Source organism: Melanaphis sacchari, unplaced genomic scaffold (genome assembly GCF_002803265.2).
Source record: "Melanaphis sacchari strain LSU unplaced genomic scaffold, SCAv2.0 Contig0_pilon_pilon, whole genome shotgun sequence".
Lineage (NCBI taxonomy): Eukaryota > Metazoa > Arthropoda > Insecta > Hemiptera > Aphididae > Melanaphis > Melanaphis sacchari.
In genome coordinates, this window is record NW_020270366.1 from 23,633,624 (window position 1) to 23,650,985 (window position 17,362).

The 17,362-nt window shown below is 25.2% G+C and overlaps 1 protein-coding gene across 1 annotated transcript; it reads right to left on the reverse strand.

The window, feature by feature from the left end:
- Nucleotides 1-13,847: 13,847 nt before the first annotated feature.
- On the reverse strand, nucleotides 13,848-15,319 carry LOC112591598 (acyl-CoA-binding protein-like). The gene is made up of 3 exons (XM_025335460.1): nucleotides 15,128-15,319; nucleotides 14,609-14,723; nucleotides 13,848-14,538 (listed from the first exon to the last, which is right to left on the reverse strand). Exons 1-3 carry the CDS (start codon nucleotides 15,128-15,130, stop codon nucleotides 14,396-14,398), a joined length of 261 nt encoding a protein of 86 aa, XP_025191245.1. The 5' UTR covers nucleotides 15,131-15,319; the 3' UTR covers nucleotides 13,848-14,395.
- Between the last annotated feature and the right edge of the window lie 2,043 nt (nucleotides 15,320-17,362).

Below are 17,362 nucleotides of genomic sequence, written 5' to 3' on the forward strand. Positions count from 1 at the left end.
TGAATACTATAATGTAATGTAAACTGCAGCATTTTTTATTTATGATCGTTTATACTTATTAGTTAAACATAACACGCGTTGAATTGTTGAAGTGCAGTTGTATACGTTCGGTGTTTGATAAACAATTACATCAAGGTAATAAATGGCACTTCATATACAGACATAATAGGTACCTACCCACTACCCAGGTATCTAGTAAAATCTATCTCGCGGTTCGCGTATTGTAGACAATTGTCTAGGTCGTGGCTCGTGACACTGTAGAAGAACATAATAAATAGAATAATTCATACGGTTAAACCGTATAATAATTGTATAAAAATATTGGCACAGGCGTCCGAAGACCTTGATTCCGCGTGTGCCGTACTTAACTCACTGATTAAGAATGCCCGGCAACAATACCAATAAATGCCTTTGGTTCGGACGACTGGTTTGGAATCGCTTGCGGTTTTTGATTCCATTAATTTATTACCAATACCACTATAAAGCCATTAAAGTTGCAAAATATATAAACGAATGCGTACGATACTATATATTATACTCCAGGTCTGCAGTACAATTTATAGTAAGTACCTATATTATTATACAGACAAATTTTGACGCCATCGTTATCACAGATAAATAATATCCCCTACTATTCGGGGAGCATATATGGGTATGTGTATATCTAAAACATATTTTTTTGCATTATATTTTCACCTCCCAATTACTAAAGTGCTATGAGTACCTCCTATTATTATTTCGGATCCTATCTTATTTATAGCACACGTGATTTATCGACTATTTCGTGAACGATTTAAAAGACTCCATGTGTGTTCTTTACTTCTTTGTGCATCGATTAGTCTATCAAGTGGGTATCAAAAATGAGAATTAAAAATAATTTTATTATATGAATATTAAATTACTAATGGCATACCCGTTTGAAAGCATTATGTGTCTTAGGTTTCCAAGAAAAATTATACATTGCAATATTCCTGTTAATTTTTTTATAGCATTTAATCGCAATATGATCTCGGTAACAGTATTTCACAAAACCAAAGAAAAATAACAGTACCACAGAATCACAGATATAAACTATATTTCCAAAACATATTTTTTTTAACAAAACATTAAAAAAATAATAATTTTAGGAATAAAAAAAAAAACTAGTTATTTAAATGTATATCAATTCTAAAAAGTACTGTTTATTATAGTTGTATAAAATTGTCTAAATATTATAAAATATTTACAATAAGTCAATATAATATTATACGTAATATACTCATATTGTTATTTTATAGAATTAGAAAATAAAGTACTTATTTTTAATCAAAAATCTTACATGATAATGCATAAGATTATACTCAGTTAATTAAAAATATATTTTTACTAAATAATGTATAACTGCATAAGAACTTGTAAAAAGCTTTTATGAAATAAAAATTTAAAGTTTTATTTTTATTTTAATTTACCTATTTGATAAAATTATAGCTCGATATATAACTTTTAATAATAATAAAATTCTATTAAATTGTTATATGTATTTAATTAATTATATTATTTCATTTTCAATTGTCTTTCCTATATTATCCGTGAGAAAAAAAAACATAGGTAGTAAAAATAATTTAAAATAGTTAGCAATACTATTTCCTTCTATATATTTATGTTTATCATAATTTAAAATTTAAATTTATGACAGTCTAATATGCATAAACATATAAATTGAATTCAAATATATAATAATCTTATTAAAAAAAACAAGTATGGTTAAATTAATTTAGTTTCTTATAAAAAGTAATTAATATAAGATACACATGTTAAAAATGTTTTTAAAATAGTATTATTTTGTTTAAAAATAAAACAAAACCGGTTTGAAATATCGATTTATATAGATATAAGTACTCTCCAGGCATCATTGTCTAAACTCATTTGTCAAATGTATTATAACAACTTTAGGTTAGTTTATTGCCAATTAAACAAAAAAAAAATAAATTTTAATTTAGATTAAAACATTAGCCTGGGTCGAGCTACTACTTAGTTTATTTATTCAAAAATAATTTGACTTGAAATTATTATTTAATTATTTTATACATATATATAAATATAAATATGAGTATTCATTTTCTCTTAATTACTAAGGTGTCCAGAAACAAAATCCACCTTTCTCTGTCAATTTTAAAATTTTATAAATTTATATTTCTAAGATTTCTGGTCGATTATTTGTCAGAATAAAAAATTTTGGTTTTCACTATAATTTATAAGGAAATTTATTAGAAATTATTGTATTTGATGTAGAATGTATATATAATAGTAGATAAATGTAAGAAAATCTTAAATATTGTAATTATACATTTTATATAGGTACCTAGATGTAGATTTGATGTTTCTATAGATTCTATAGGATTTAATAAACAGTGTTCATTAAACATTTCAAATAAAATCATTTTTAGATTATTAAAATTAAATTAAATTTTAGTATGAATTTAATTATATCAAATATAACTGAGTTAATTGATGATTGAGAAATGTGTTAACAAAATATTGTTACAATATTATAATTTATACCTAATCATTTAATGCAGTTAAGTGCTTTGTATAATTATATAAGTTTAAAAAAAAAACTTTTCTGTTTCTATATAATTATTTTAAATATGTTTTTATTTTAATAAAAATAAAACTATTGTATTATTTTTTATAAAACAATAAATATATGCTAACATTTAGATTCAGTAAAAACTGATTTTGTTTAGGAATTCTAGTTTTTCCCTTATTTTTTCTTGTTTTCCCTAATTATTATTATTATTATTATTACTAAGAAGAATACTAAGAAAAATTCTTATTTACCACTCTTAATTCAAAGTTCGATCCAAGTGTTCCAACTATAAAAATACATTCAGACACAAAAAAAAAAAAATACCTACTGACTTACCATTATAAAATTAATGCATTCATTGCTCTACTCAAAATATAAAATATGAATATATTTGATTAAAACTTGAATATAATTAATAAAATAATTTTTTTATCATGGTTACTTAGAATTTGTATCTGATCAGAATAATTTTTGGTATAGTACGAAGTTATATCATTGAATTCCAATTGAACTCATACATTATAGTGACTGGGTTACTCAATTATTGATGAGTTATATTCGACACACCTATTGCCTTATAGCAGTGTAGCTATTTACTCTTACTCACTTTTTTTCTAATTTATTTTGATAAAAATCATATTTTTCTCTTAAAGAGCTTGACGATTAGTTTTTTTCTAGTAGTTACAAAATATCGTATATAATTATGAATAATTTTTTTGGCATTTGAAATTAAATTAATAATAAAATTTGATTTTTAAACAAAACATAACAATAAGTTATTTTATAATATTTTAAAAATTATTAATCGTGTAGACTTTAAATTTATGTCATTATGCTTACATTATGATTTTGTATATACACTATTCTGTACACAATAACATTTTTAATATTAAGACTAATATTTAGTTATTTCTACGCGATAAAGTTTTTATTAATTAATAAGTTAACTACATTAAGATATTCGATGTTCTTAATAAAAATTAGTTCAACAATTCAAACTATCCCCCCCCCCAAAAAAAAAAAAAAAACTAATTGCAAAATATAATTAAGTATATAGATAAGATATCCTTAGAATTTAACTAACTTAGTGACACATAGTTTCTGCTACAAATTGTTTTTCAAAAACATTGATTTAATATTGAATTCAAATTTAATACATTCAGTTATACTTATTACATTACCTACTCAATACATAGTAGTGCAGCACATTCAAAATCTACTAATAGCAAAGCAAGTTTTATGTTATTTTAATCAATACCTTTTAGGGAGTTAATAACATGAATATTTAATTACTATGCATAGTTCAGACTTCATAATATATTGGAATTGTTAATCAAATTTCAATTATAATCACACTAGGTACAGGTCATTCGATTTTCTAATATATCCATATAAATATAAATCGATATAATGTTTAATGTTTCTACAAAATATCTGATAGAGATTTTATTTTTACTGCTTAATTTTTATTATATTATTATCAGTTAATTTAGTTATATCATTTTTACTTAACGACTAATTGTTAACTATTCTAAAATAAAATACATGATTAATTAATAATATATTATTTTATAATGAATTAATATTTTTTTGATAAAATTTGCTTATAAGTGCTTAATCGAGTAGTTTAAACGTTAAACATAACTTAATTCTAATTAAATTGGTGCAATTCTATAAAACATTGAATAAATGCAGGAACACAGAATATTTTATACAATAGCATATATAATACGAAATTTCCAGAAATTTTTTAAATCCTCATGTTTAACTTCAAAACTTATTGATGTATTAAATTTTGAATTATCTAGATATTTATTAAAAACACGTACCTAATAAATCATCAGATGTGAATTCGTATGCACAAACAAACTTTATGAATTATTTAATTTGGGTTAAGGCTGTATGAGCATCCGCTAAAACGGAGCTATATCAGAAATCAATAATACAAAAACGTCTAACTTTACACTCGATTGGTAGATATTAAATTATTGTTATTCAAATCATAAACATTTAACAGAGCATAACTATCCTTGATAATGTCCTTTAATCTTTATTATGGTCCTTATTTTATGAAAACGTGAAATAAGCATTTAATGAAGCTATATGTGATTGATCTCATGTTTGGGGTCCATAATAGTTGATTTTATTGTTAATACTCTGAATGGATTGTTAATCAATTTAAACCACCAACAGAAATAAAATAAGTAGCTTTGAAAAAATATTTATTTCCAAAATTAATGTTAATTACAATTTAATGCATGTAGGTATATCAGACATTCAGACGTATTTTTAAATAATGTCAAAAAACTTTTATCAGCAGGTTTGTATACAAAACTTACATACATAAACTAGTCTATTTATTGTAGACATGAACAATTTTATAATTTTAAATTTTATTATTTACAATATTTTTCATTACTTTATTTATCATTCATTCATAATGCAAGTATTATAATTCACGTAGGTATATGATTTAGTTCTTAACTACATCGGTTGAAGTAACTGGAAGCAATAATTTAATATAATATGATGATAGATTGTATTTTGATAAAATGATAAATATAATTCAAATGTATAGATTGTTACTAGTAAATATATTATTGAATATAAACACTCACACTCAAAATATCTGTAAATTATACAAAGTATTATAAAACGTATAGGTACGTATTACATAATGTAATGTGTAAGCTTAATTGAGTTAATTCCATTAAAAATCAAATTACTTATAAATACGACTTTACTTATATTATTAGTTGATAAGTTTTGATAATTTATCAGATATAATAATAGGCTATAGTAATATAATAGTTAACTATGCGAATTTTAATATATTTTTGTGTGTGGCTTTATTTAATAATTAGTATTAATCTTGTTTTAAAATGTTTGGTCACTTGATAGTTATCTTATAGGCCATAATAATCAATAAAATATTAAATTTATACGATACTTATGCCATTTGTAAATTGAAGTGTTTGGTAAACGATTACATGTTTTTATACATTAAGTTTAAAATATTTAAATATTAAAATATTGGATAGGCGTTGTGAAAAGTATAGGTTGAATGTGAAAATATAAACTGTAATTAATGACAAATTCATATTAATTGTTGGTATTTTTACGAAATTAAAATGTGTGTATTGCAACTAAAATTATAAGAATTCAAATATATATTTGATATCTTCTGACAATGCAGACATATAAAATATATATTTTTTACAGCGTCACAATTAATCAAAATAAGGAACGATTCTTGATATAGAGTATTTGACAAGAAAGAATAATAATACGGTAACTAAGTCGATGGATCGTCAAGAATACTGGTTTTATTGCACGGCTATTGACCGGACCCAACCTATGGCACGACCTTGCCAAAAGGTGAATAATATAATATACAATATATTCTAGTGTTGAGTTTTGCTGAACATAGATACGATATCGTAATGTTTGAAGATTTGAAACAAATTTAAAACGATACAATACATGTATTTCTAATATTATTATACTAGTATTATAACTGTGTTAAAAGTTGTGCTATGAAGAAAAATTATTAATATATTTAATATTAGGCAAATACAAAAGCATAGTATATTATTTTACTCTATACTATCGTACATTCAAAAGCTTCTGTTTCATGATAAATTGATTCGGTTAATGGACGATTATAATGATATAGACTTTATATGACATTTACCCATATGAATCATTAAGCTTTAGTCATCTAATCGAAAAAAAAAACGAGAAATAGAAAACAATTTGTTAACATAACTTCATATATACACCAGTTCAATAAGTGGTTCTGACGACCAAAACGCATAGTGATGTTAACGCTTCTAGTCTAAAACGATAACTCTTGGAAAACAGGAATTGCGATGACGTTCCGATTTACCCACAGAAGTCATCCTAATGTACATAACATTATTTATTTGAATTATTAACTTGACCGCTAATCCTGTATTAGTCCATTAAAAATTAAAAATTCAATTAAAATTTTTTCTGTACTTTACGATAAATATTTGCATTGAATTTTTTTTATAAACATTTATAAGAAGGAATTAACAAACGAATTAAAATCAACATGTTCAAACAGCATTACAATTTTTCCATTGCAAAAAAAATTAAATCTACCAATATGACAACATTTACAGAATCGTATAAAAATTTCATTGTAAAAAATAATGCAGTTAGTGTATACGATAATTTACTAATTATTATGTGCACAAATTCTTAATAGTAATATATTTTATATCAAATTTCTTAAAAATAAATGATATTTATTGTTGTTAAATCATACACTTATTTAGAGATTAAGTCTTACACGTAGATATAAATATAAAATAAATAGTGGCATTTTTTAAACATATTTAAATAATACGTACTCGAATATTTTGTGGTGTTTATGTAAAAGCATTTAATAGTTTTTAGTTGTATTTTCAATCCATGTTTACTATCTATAGTGCCTAGTTAAAAACGTAAAATTGTATGTAACCTCTAACCACAGTACATATTACACGCGTTAAACAAAAAACAAAGATAGAATTGGAACTAAATTTGAAATATTTTCATAGTCCATAGTATCTACATTCATTATGATTATTATAATTTATCTCATCTAAATTGGAAAATAATTAATTTGTATAATATAAAAATGAATATCTATATTATAGGTTAGATATACTTATGAAAATAATTATTAAAAATCATTTTCACATAATTAAAAAATTTTACAATTACAATTTTAACAACACAATATTTTTGTATTATACTATAAATTTATAATAGAGAACAATACCTAGTAGCTAGTACATACTTGATGTAGAAGGATTCATCATAATATTATTCAATTCTACAATTTTTACGATTACAAACACATATATTATAATACACACTTTTTTTCGTGACTCATTATGTTAAAGTTATTTATTATTTTTGTAATTTAAAGTATAATAAATATGAAGGTAGTGGAATTAAAAATAAAAAATTTTACTGAATTATTGTTATGTACTGTACTAAATAAGGAATTTTATTCCGTGAATTAATTAATAAATAAATAAATAAATAAAATCTTAGTCATTTAAGTAGATAATTTTAAAAACCCTTTGGTAATAGTATTCGAAATAGAATTCGTCTAGACTATCAAGGCTCTACTGTACATAGCTAGGTATTGTAATTTGTAATACTACCATTGAGTTTTTAATCAAAAATGCATTAAAATCATTATGTACACACATTTTTTCTTTTCTATTTTTTTCCAATTTAAGCAGTAGATACAATAAATTTAAGTAATTACAATACTGATTTTTGTTTCAAGATATTTGAATTACTTTTTAAGCCTAAATAGTATCGTGTTGGTTGATCTCAAGTAAAATAAATACTTTTGAATTTACAAATGACAGAGGAGCCCGACTGCACTTGGGCAAAGTATAAAGTTAAAGTTCTTGATGGGAACAAAAATCATGGTAAGAATTTATGAAAACTAATTGAATATCTAATTAGTTAGTATTTACTTGTAAACAATTGTAAAATTCAACTCATAAAAAATTATTTGATTTATTTCATAGATAATTTCAGAAAAACATAGCATCAGCAAGTTGAGATTGAAAAATCCTTTACAGAAACAGAAGTTGAAGAATATGAGACTTCAAAGCCTATAAAAATTAAAAAGGTGCCTGCTTTTAAAAATAAGTCTTTATTAGATATTATGTCTGTTGAAAGCAATAATTCTGATGGTAATTGTTAACATTTCCATTTCTTTTATCTTTAAATGCTAATAAATTTAATTTAAATAATTATATTTAGATACATATATCTTACCAACACCACCTTCGGAGCTTATCGATTCTACTTACTATATCTTAAGCCTGGTGAAACGTAACTTTATACACATTGGAATCGATCCGACTGATATGTTTAGAGTAGCAGTGCATATAATAACTCCATCACGTTATATTTATATTTCAGCTGACTTTCTAAAAAGAATATTTTCACTGATTGAAAATATCCTATCATTTATTTTGGAGCAACCAGGAAAATATACAAGAGCCATATTTCTTGAGACTGACAATTTCAAATTATCTAGCATGATGTAGGTATAGTAGTAAAAACGTTTTAGTAAAAGAGTCTAAAACACATGATGGATGTTGTATTGTTTTAAATCGTATGGAACTAATACGACTTTAATATTTAGAATGGTGCATTTTCGAGACAATTGTACGCAAATCAATTATTATGCCGCATTGCCGCCGATAATAAAAAAAGAGATTGAATTTAATCTCAATTATTATAATAGTTATATTAATATTAAATTTCTTATGATATAGTATTGTATTTATATATTATAATGTACATTCATAATATTGTATTTATTTGTATTCAGATATTCTATACCTATAATAATATATTTAGTATAATGGTATATTACCTATAATAAAGACATTGAAACATTCGTATTATAAACCTCCCTATTGGCTATAACATGTAGATATATATAATAAAGTAGGTAGGTAATATAGGTTGTACGGTAAGTTATAGTATACTGCATATATGATACCTTGTTACCTAAAATTAATATATAAAGCAATATTTATGAAATATATTCTAATAATAAATATATAATGTTTTGGAAAAATGTATTATACATATAAAAAATACTATTTAATAGTATTTAAAATATTAAAAAAAAATATTGTTGGTCAAAAAATGTTTTTAAGACATTTAAAAACGTAATAATGAAAACCATTTAAAAACATTTTCGTTTCTTGAAAATTATTAAAAATATTAATATTCATTGTGTGGTTCATTCTTCGAAATTGTTTTGTCCGAAATAATGAATTCTTGTATAATTAACGTAAATATATAATATTATAATGTTTTTTTCAGTGATATGTTGCTGGAAATAATAGTGTTTTGTTTTTTTTTTTTTTTTTTATATATAGTTTGAAGATAATTATATTGAGAATATTAAAAAAAAAAAAAATGAACATGAAAAATATTATATTATTTTTATTTTGTGTTTTCTGTATTTTTTCTGCGGCTGGTAATGTACATTCAATTTTTTTTTTTGAAAATGCAAAATTAGTAAGTACTAAGTTTAGAGTGAATATAAATTGTTATAATTTTTAATTTTTTTTTAACGAACCCAAGAATAAAACGATTATAAAAAAAAAACAAAACAATATGAAAATAAATTGATGGGCTTAAGGAAAAAATGAAAAAACAACCCTTTCCAGTTATAGAAATCGCTGATAAAAATTATGCCATCATTTTGTTAGCCCTTATTGAAAGGTACTCCCAAATTTCCAAAATAATTCATGTCACAGAACAAAATATTCCGAAATACAAAGAACATTCTAATTCTATGAAAAATGTCAATGGGTCAGGTAATGTTATTAATAACATAATAATTAATGTTAATAATTATGGAAATAATAGTACGACCCATCTTAATAAAACAAGTCCATAATAACCGCTACTCATGAGTCACGCCGTCCGGTGAGTTGCCGGTGGATCTCCTGAACCCAACAAGCACCGCCGATCCACATAAGTAGTATGTTTTAGTATGTTCTGGATCTCCGAAAAACCGATGAATCCGACTACCCCGCCCAGCCTATGCTACACGTACGTACTTGGCCATGCTCGCCCCCCCTTCCCACCTGTCATATCGACGTGTGGTATCTACCCTCCATAATTATATATCACATATCTGCTATGCCTTAAGTTGAGCAGCCTTGCCCTTCTCATCCGTATCTATTACGTATGTGCTTGGTATTATACACCCCACACGAATTCGAGTTATATAACTATTGTATTTTCTTCTAAGTACAGTTATATTAATAATTTATGTGAAATAAAGACATGATATGTATAAAAATTATTTTTTATTCATTGAAATAATATTAAGTTGTGCAATAAATATTTAGTATTTACATTGTTCTTACTTCGCCATTAAATAGATTATAAGTTATAATTTGGTTATGTAATATTATGCAATATGTCGAAGTGGAGGCTGAAACGCTTCTTCAGTTTCAATTTCAATCCTTAGGTCAACAGTCGACGTTTTACATTACCGTTCTGTGCTCATATCCATAACTATAACCGGTGATAGTTTTTTGAAATCTTATCGAGTCAATCAAAAGTAATATTATCACGATCATAGTAGGTTTTCTGAAACTCGGTATATGCGCGATATAATGTAGCCTTCTTGATTTTAGTAAAGTTGCTATGAAAATATTCATAGGAGAATACTTCAGAATTTAAATAAACCTTCAAGTTTTTGATTTTACAATGATCAAAACATGAAATTGCTTTACTCATACTGCTTTTTCTTATCAGTCTGAAATCCAATTATAGCATATCGAGGTTTTTTCTAATCCGTTAGATGTTTTTAATATTCACGAATGTAATGTGTTTTGAAGTAGAAATGAGTATTCACACAACTCCCACGATTTAAATGCACATTTTAGAGGTTTCTGATGGTTTACTACTTTTAACAGTTGTATTTTTTCTTTATTATTAACCTTAATTATAGGCATTTTGCACGATATTTTAGTGATATTTATTTTAATATCTTTTAGTTTAGGTGCGTTACAACAACTTCATTATTTTTATACTGCTTAACCACATTTATTTAACGCTCTATTTAATATCAGTTGTTGATTGCAGTTAATTAAAATACGTTTAAAGTCTTCGCAAAATCCAAACAAATTTTTGAGATTAATACATCCGTTAAACATACCCCTCTCAATAAAATCTTTATTAACATTTTTAATATCATCGTCTCAAGCAGCGTTATAGTGTGAAACAATATCTGATTTATTATACGAACAATATCCTTTTAATGTCAAAGTTATACCAGGGTTGGCGAGCTTCTAAATTTGAATCCCCATTCAATTCATATTTCATTTCAGAGAAAAGAAACGCTAACTCATTGTTTATAAATCGAATTTCATTTGTTATTTCAATAGGTTTGGTTACTGCCCCCTCAATGTAGATTTAACTTTCACAAGGGAGAGTATAAAAAATATTTTAGGAATATTGTTGTTACATGTTTTAAAAAATGTATTATTGAAGATTTTCAAAAATATTTGTCAATATTTTATTTTATAAATTAAAATATAAATATATATATATATTTAATCATTTAAACATATTTTAAATGATTTATAAAAAGTTTCAATCATCTAATTAGATTGCCGCTAACAGTCGGAAAATTAAAAAAAAATAAATTTTAATTTAATACGGCAGTGCCATCTAGTGCTAAAATTAAAATAAGATGACTGTAGTTTGTAACTAAATATATATATATATATATATAACTATAAAATTAAAATGGATTAATATTTAATATCAATCCACTTTACATTGTTGATACTTGATAGTATATTAACTATATTAGTATATATTTCGATTTATGAACTACTTTGTAGGAGGTAAAGTGCAAGTTCATCCTTAATAGTTAACATAAAATAAACTTTATTTCATTACTATATAACTCACTGATTTTTTTTCCATAAAGACTAGATATATCCAGTCATTGTGGTTACTTTTGTACTCATATAATCATTATAAATACTTAAATATATAATTATAAGGTATACCTAAAAACACAAACAAATAATTCTTTATAGACCTAAGTTAATTGTTCTATGTTCATGAACGTTTTACTTACTACATACCTAGTTTTTAATTTGGGACACTTCAGGTATTACCTCAGAGCTGGGTTCATATCTTCAAACATTCATTTATATCTCACCAATAAATTTTGTTAAAAAGTATTATTTAATGAGTATGAAATATAGAATATGTTTAAATAAAATAAATGCAGAGTTATATTCACTAATTGTATTATAGTATTGGTTCAAACGTTTCAAAAGTTACCAATTTGTTTTCATTTTACTGCTTGAGTATCAGTTTAATACTGGTAAAGCATATTATTATGTGTTTATTAATAATATATATACGTATAAATAAAAATTACCTAATAATTATGAAATGAAAATGAAATATTTAAAATTATGATGTGGTTATTATCTATATAAAATATGTTCATAAATGTAATAGGTCATTACCTATGATATATGTATTTATCATTACATATTTTTATCTTGAGGTATATTAAGGCTTTGAATAGGTTTACCACAAAAGCATCACTGAACAATTTTTTTTCTGTGCTATTTAATAGGTACCCTATTATTATTGATTATAAATATTTTAGAATCTATAGACTATACTAGTATCATAATATGTTAATATTATATAACTAGTTATTACATAGTATTAAAAAAATTATATTACATATTATTTGTTATAATTACTACAAAAATATAAATTTTTGAATGATATTAGTTCTATAACTGTAATAGAACAACTATTGATAAGCCTGCATATTTTCAGTATTATTAATAACTATAAAAAATTCTAAATTTTAAACGCCACAACCTACTTATAGTTGTAAGTCTAAAAATACTAGGTAAGCCATTACTAAACTGTCAAGTATTTAACCCCCTAGCACTACCTAATCAATAATTTAAAGGTACCTATTTCATGATTATGAAACCCAATAACTACAATTATTTATCAATAAAATCATATTACAATAGACATGGTTATACGTAGTGCCTGGATTTGAATTAAATTACATATTTTTATTGACATGGTTTGATGAAAGTGAGAAATATAGAAAATCTGTTTAAAAGAAAATGCATAGAATAAACATATTTTGGTTATTTTTATTTTCACTGTAGAATATTACAAATACTATTAATTAGTTGTTAATTTATCAAAGTGTAATAATGTGGTATTATATATGGTTATTTATTCTATGGTTAACAAGTAATTTAGTTTTTTGTTTATAGTTATTGAGCATAGATTTTCTAATTTCATATTTAAATTACACTTAAAAAATATTTCTATTTTCAATATTGTAGGGTATATAATTGTTAAGTTGACATTATATATAATACGTTTATTGTACTTAACTTTAATAAAATTTTATTGTTTAATTTTTACTAGTTTGCAAATGGTATTTACTAATAATTTATTTTTATTGTTTGTATAATTATTTTTCTTGTTATATCTTGTAAGTATAATATTAATAATTCAATAAAGTGAGTAGAAATATTATTTCATAACTAAAAAAGAATTATTCTTTAACTATTAACTTTAAAATAAAAAAAAAAATATGAATACAATTTTAAGAAAATGTTGGATATATATTATATGAGCTAATTAAAAACAAATTAAGAATGTTTCAAATGTGTATTTGAAGGTTTTTCTATGTTTACATGTACATTATTTTAAGTTACTCGGAGATTAAAAATCCAGATCTTAATAATAAGGTATACTATAATATAACAATTTGGAAAAAATAAAAAAGACACATCACTTAATTCATAAAAACTAATATTTTAATTTAAGGCACAATTCTTAAAAAAAAAAAAAAAATACATAAGTAAATCATAAACCACTGACGAAAACAATATATCATCAAAAATGGTTTTTATTTTGTAGTTACTTATTCCCAATGAAATGTAAATGAATAAATATTGATCTATATTTAAGTATTTAAGAAGATAAATTAACAATAATTTAACTGTGATGTAAATTAACAAAGTTGATCATAAAAGTCAATAATAGTCTTTCTGCGTGACTTAGAGGCACACTTTAAAATGCAACCAAACAACTTGGTCATTTTATTATATATAATATAGTGAGATTTGTAATCATTATCACAAATTTTATTAAATTAAATAGATTAAGTAGAATTTATGAGTAGATATTTGTGTGTTGCATGTTTGTGATTAATGACCATTAAATTAGCCATATGGTTTAAGCGTTGAGGCCGATTTCTTCAACAAGCTTATCGACAATTTCAATATATTTTGTTTTAGCTTCGTCAGAGCTTATGCCTTTCTTTGAATTCCATGCTTCCCATTTGGCTTTTCCTTTGAAGTCCAAAAACCCAGGTTTGGCTATGTAAAACATAAAAAATTGTTACAACGGTACACATTCTACGTATATTTTAGTATCAAATCTTTTTACCTGTGTTTATATCACCAACCGTTGCTTGTTTAAAGTATGCATAGAGTTCCAACAAATGGTTATCACTGGGAGTTTGTTTCAAGTTCTTCACTTTATCAACTGCTTCGTCAAAAGACTGCAAATGCAAAGTATTATTTATATGCACGGTTATATCAGTAAGGTATTAGGATATTATATTTTATATTTTAGAGTTAGTGTCACACTTGTTGGCACGAGTAATTGCACCGAGGTCGTGTACACACATTACAGGGTCACGATTATTCTCGTACCGCATTTGTAATTATGTAAATAATGACAAGAGTAACTATGATAAAACATGGAGATTATTTGACAATCGAAAATCAACTGATCAAAAACGATGTTTGTGTACGTAGACAAAACTCACGAGGACGCGTTGTTTTTGTACACGTTGAACATTATTATTCATTGCGTGAGAATATGACTATTAACATTACGATGATCGTAGTGAAACAAACGGAAGAATACGGTTTGAATGCGATTTATCGCGGGTAAACTTACCATGGTGCGTGTTCCTGAGAAAGGATCGGGTTAAGAGCGATGGCGGAAGTGCGCGTCAACAAACGTCTTCGGCGTACGGATCTGCAGATACTGCCCGTAAAGCGTGAGGTGAGCTGCTGGTGAATAGTTTGAAAGTCAGAAAACGATTGCGGGCTGCGGAGTGGTCGATGATAACTGTCGAGTGTTGATAACCGTTAACCGTGGCAGTACACGGTATATAGCTGGTAGGCACACGATCGCGCCGGTGGTGGCGGGGCGGCGGCGGCGGCTATTCGTAGAGAGTTTGTACGTGAATATCATTATAACGCGTACGAAATACGAACACGACTTATTAAATGTTCGGAGTGGCGGTCGGGTACGATGTGTTCTGACATTGGAACGAGAAAGGTCACACGCGGGCGCCGGTTAAAATACGCTTGTTGCTTATATATGGGTAATAATATATTATTATTGTGATAAAATATAATAATATTTAGGCGATTAACCGGTTAGACGGATGTTGGGTTATATTAGGTAACTCGCCACGGCGTGTGCTGCGCGCCGACTTAATAATATTTCCATTTTACCTATAGGTATAGTATTGAGCGTTTAACCCGAAACCGTCATTTCATCTACACCGAATAATGTAATAAATTATGCATAAATTGGCCACTATACTGATAACATCGTGTAGAGAATTGAGATTCCACAAAATCATCGATATTTTCTCTTTTTATCATTATTTATAGACTTTATATTGATTTGTGTTCTGATTTTGTGTGTGACTACAAAGTGCTCGTCCCGTTTATTTATAGTAAATTAATAAATAAATATCGTTCAAATATTATCATACTAAATACATTTTGTGCGTTGCATGTTTTCAAAAATATTTTAGGATTTGTTCTGGTCAAAATGGTAAAATCAGAAAATTTCTGAACAATTGGTTTAATTAAATACACAATAGAATTAGAGTTAGATATAATAATGCTGAGTAGGGCCTCCTAATAGGAAATCCGGTGTAAAAAAAATCGATCATATCTATTTCTTTTTTTAAATCGTGGTTCTAAATATTAAAAAACTCATTATTTGAGTTAAACCCAAATATAATATGTTGTATAACAATGTTTAATTATGAAAAGAATTTTATGATAATATGAATTTTATATAGGTACAATGGGTACTACGAACTATTGGTGTATCATATATACATAATTTTTGTATAAGGGGTTAACCCCCATCGATCACTGATAAGTGGGAAAACCTTAACTTTTATGTACTAACGTCTAATATTTTACATTTTACTCATTAGTGTATGAATAAATTATTTTAGGTAAGACCCAAATAATCAAGCTATCCAAATTTACATTTATGTCATCAACTACTTTATGAACTTTTCATAGCGCATTGCTCTATAAATGCATACATTGACATAACATAAACTAATATTAATAACTGCAATAATATTGTTTACGTGTAGTGACAGTCCCTTTTTAAAAGCATGATATTAGTTATTGCAATTGCAACTATCGTATTTTAATATTATTGTATGGACTTGGGCGTGATGGTGAGATCAGCGATTATACATTTAGTTCTGTTAGTCTGTGATATATTGAATTTATTATTATTTGATGTTATATTATATTATACATAGATTTTTAGTTATACTGTACTATATCTATATGCACCTACTATATTATCTCTGTTTATATACTAATTAGATAATATGTTAGTGCCGTATTTACGGGTAGATTATAGGGATATATCTTCCATTTTGATCCTCCTCTATTTTTAAACTTATATTTAAACAGTTATAGTTATGTTTATTTTATTATTCATTTATTTATCAGTAAGTAATAAAATGCTGGCATTGAACATTTTAATCGTATCACCCCCCCCTCCCCTCTCACAAAAAAATCCTTAACATGTCACTATGTGAAATATGGATATGTGATAACTGATAAGCTATAATTAAAAAAACATTTTTTTTTATAAATAAAAACAACAATATATTACATATTTTTTAAGCTATAATTAAAAAAATTATTTCTCATGATGTATTTCATTGTAACTCTCTTTAGGAATTTGGGATTTCTGATCATGTACATGCATAAATGTATTATTTATTATTTGTTTGACTTTGTTTGGTATTCCACGATTTGACATTTTGAAGTCTTCTGATTTGCGTTATAAATATGAATATGATTCTTAAAAATATATGTTTTAGATTTCGGACGGAACAATATTGATAACTAAATA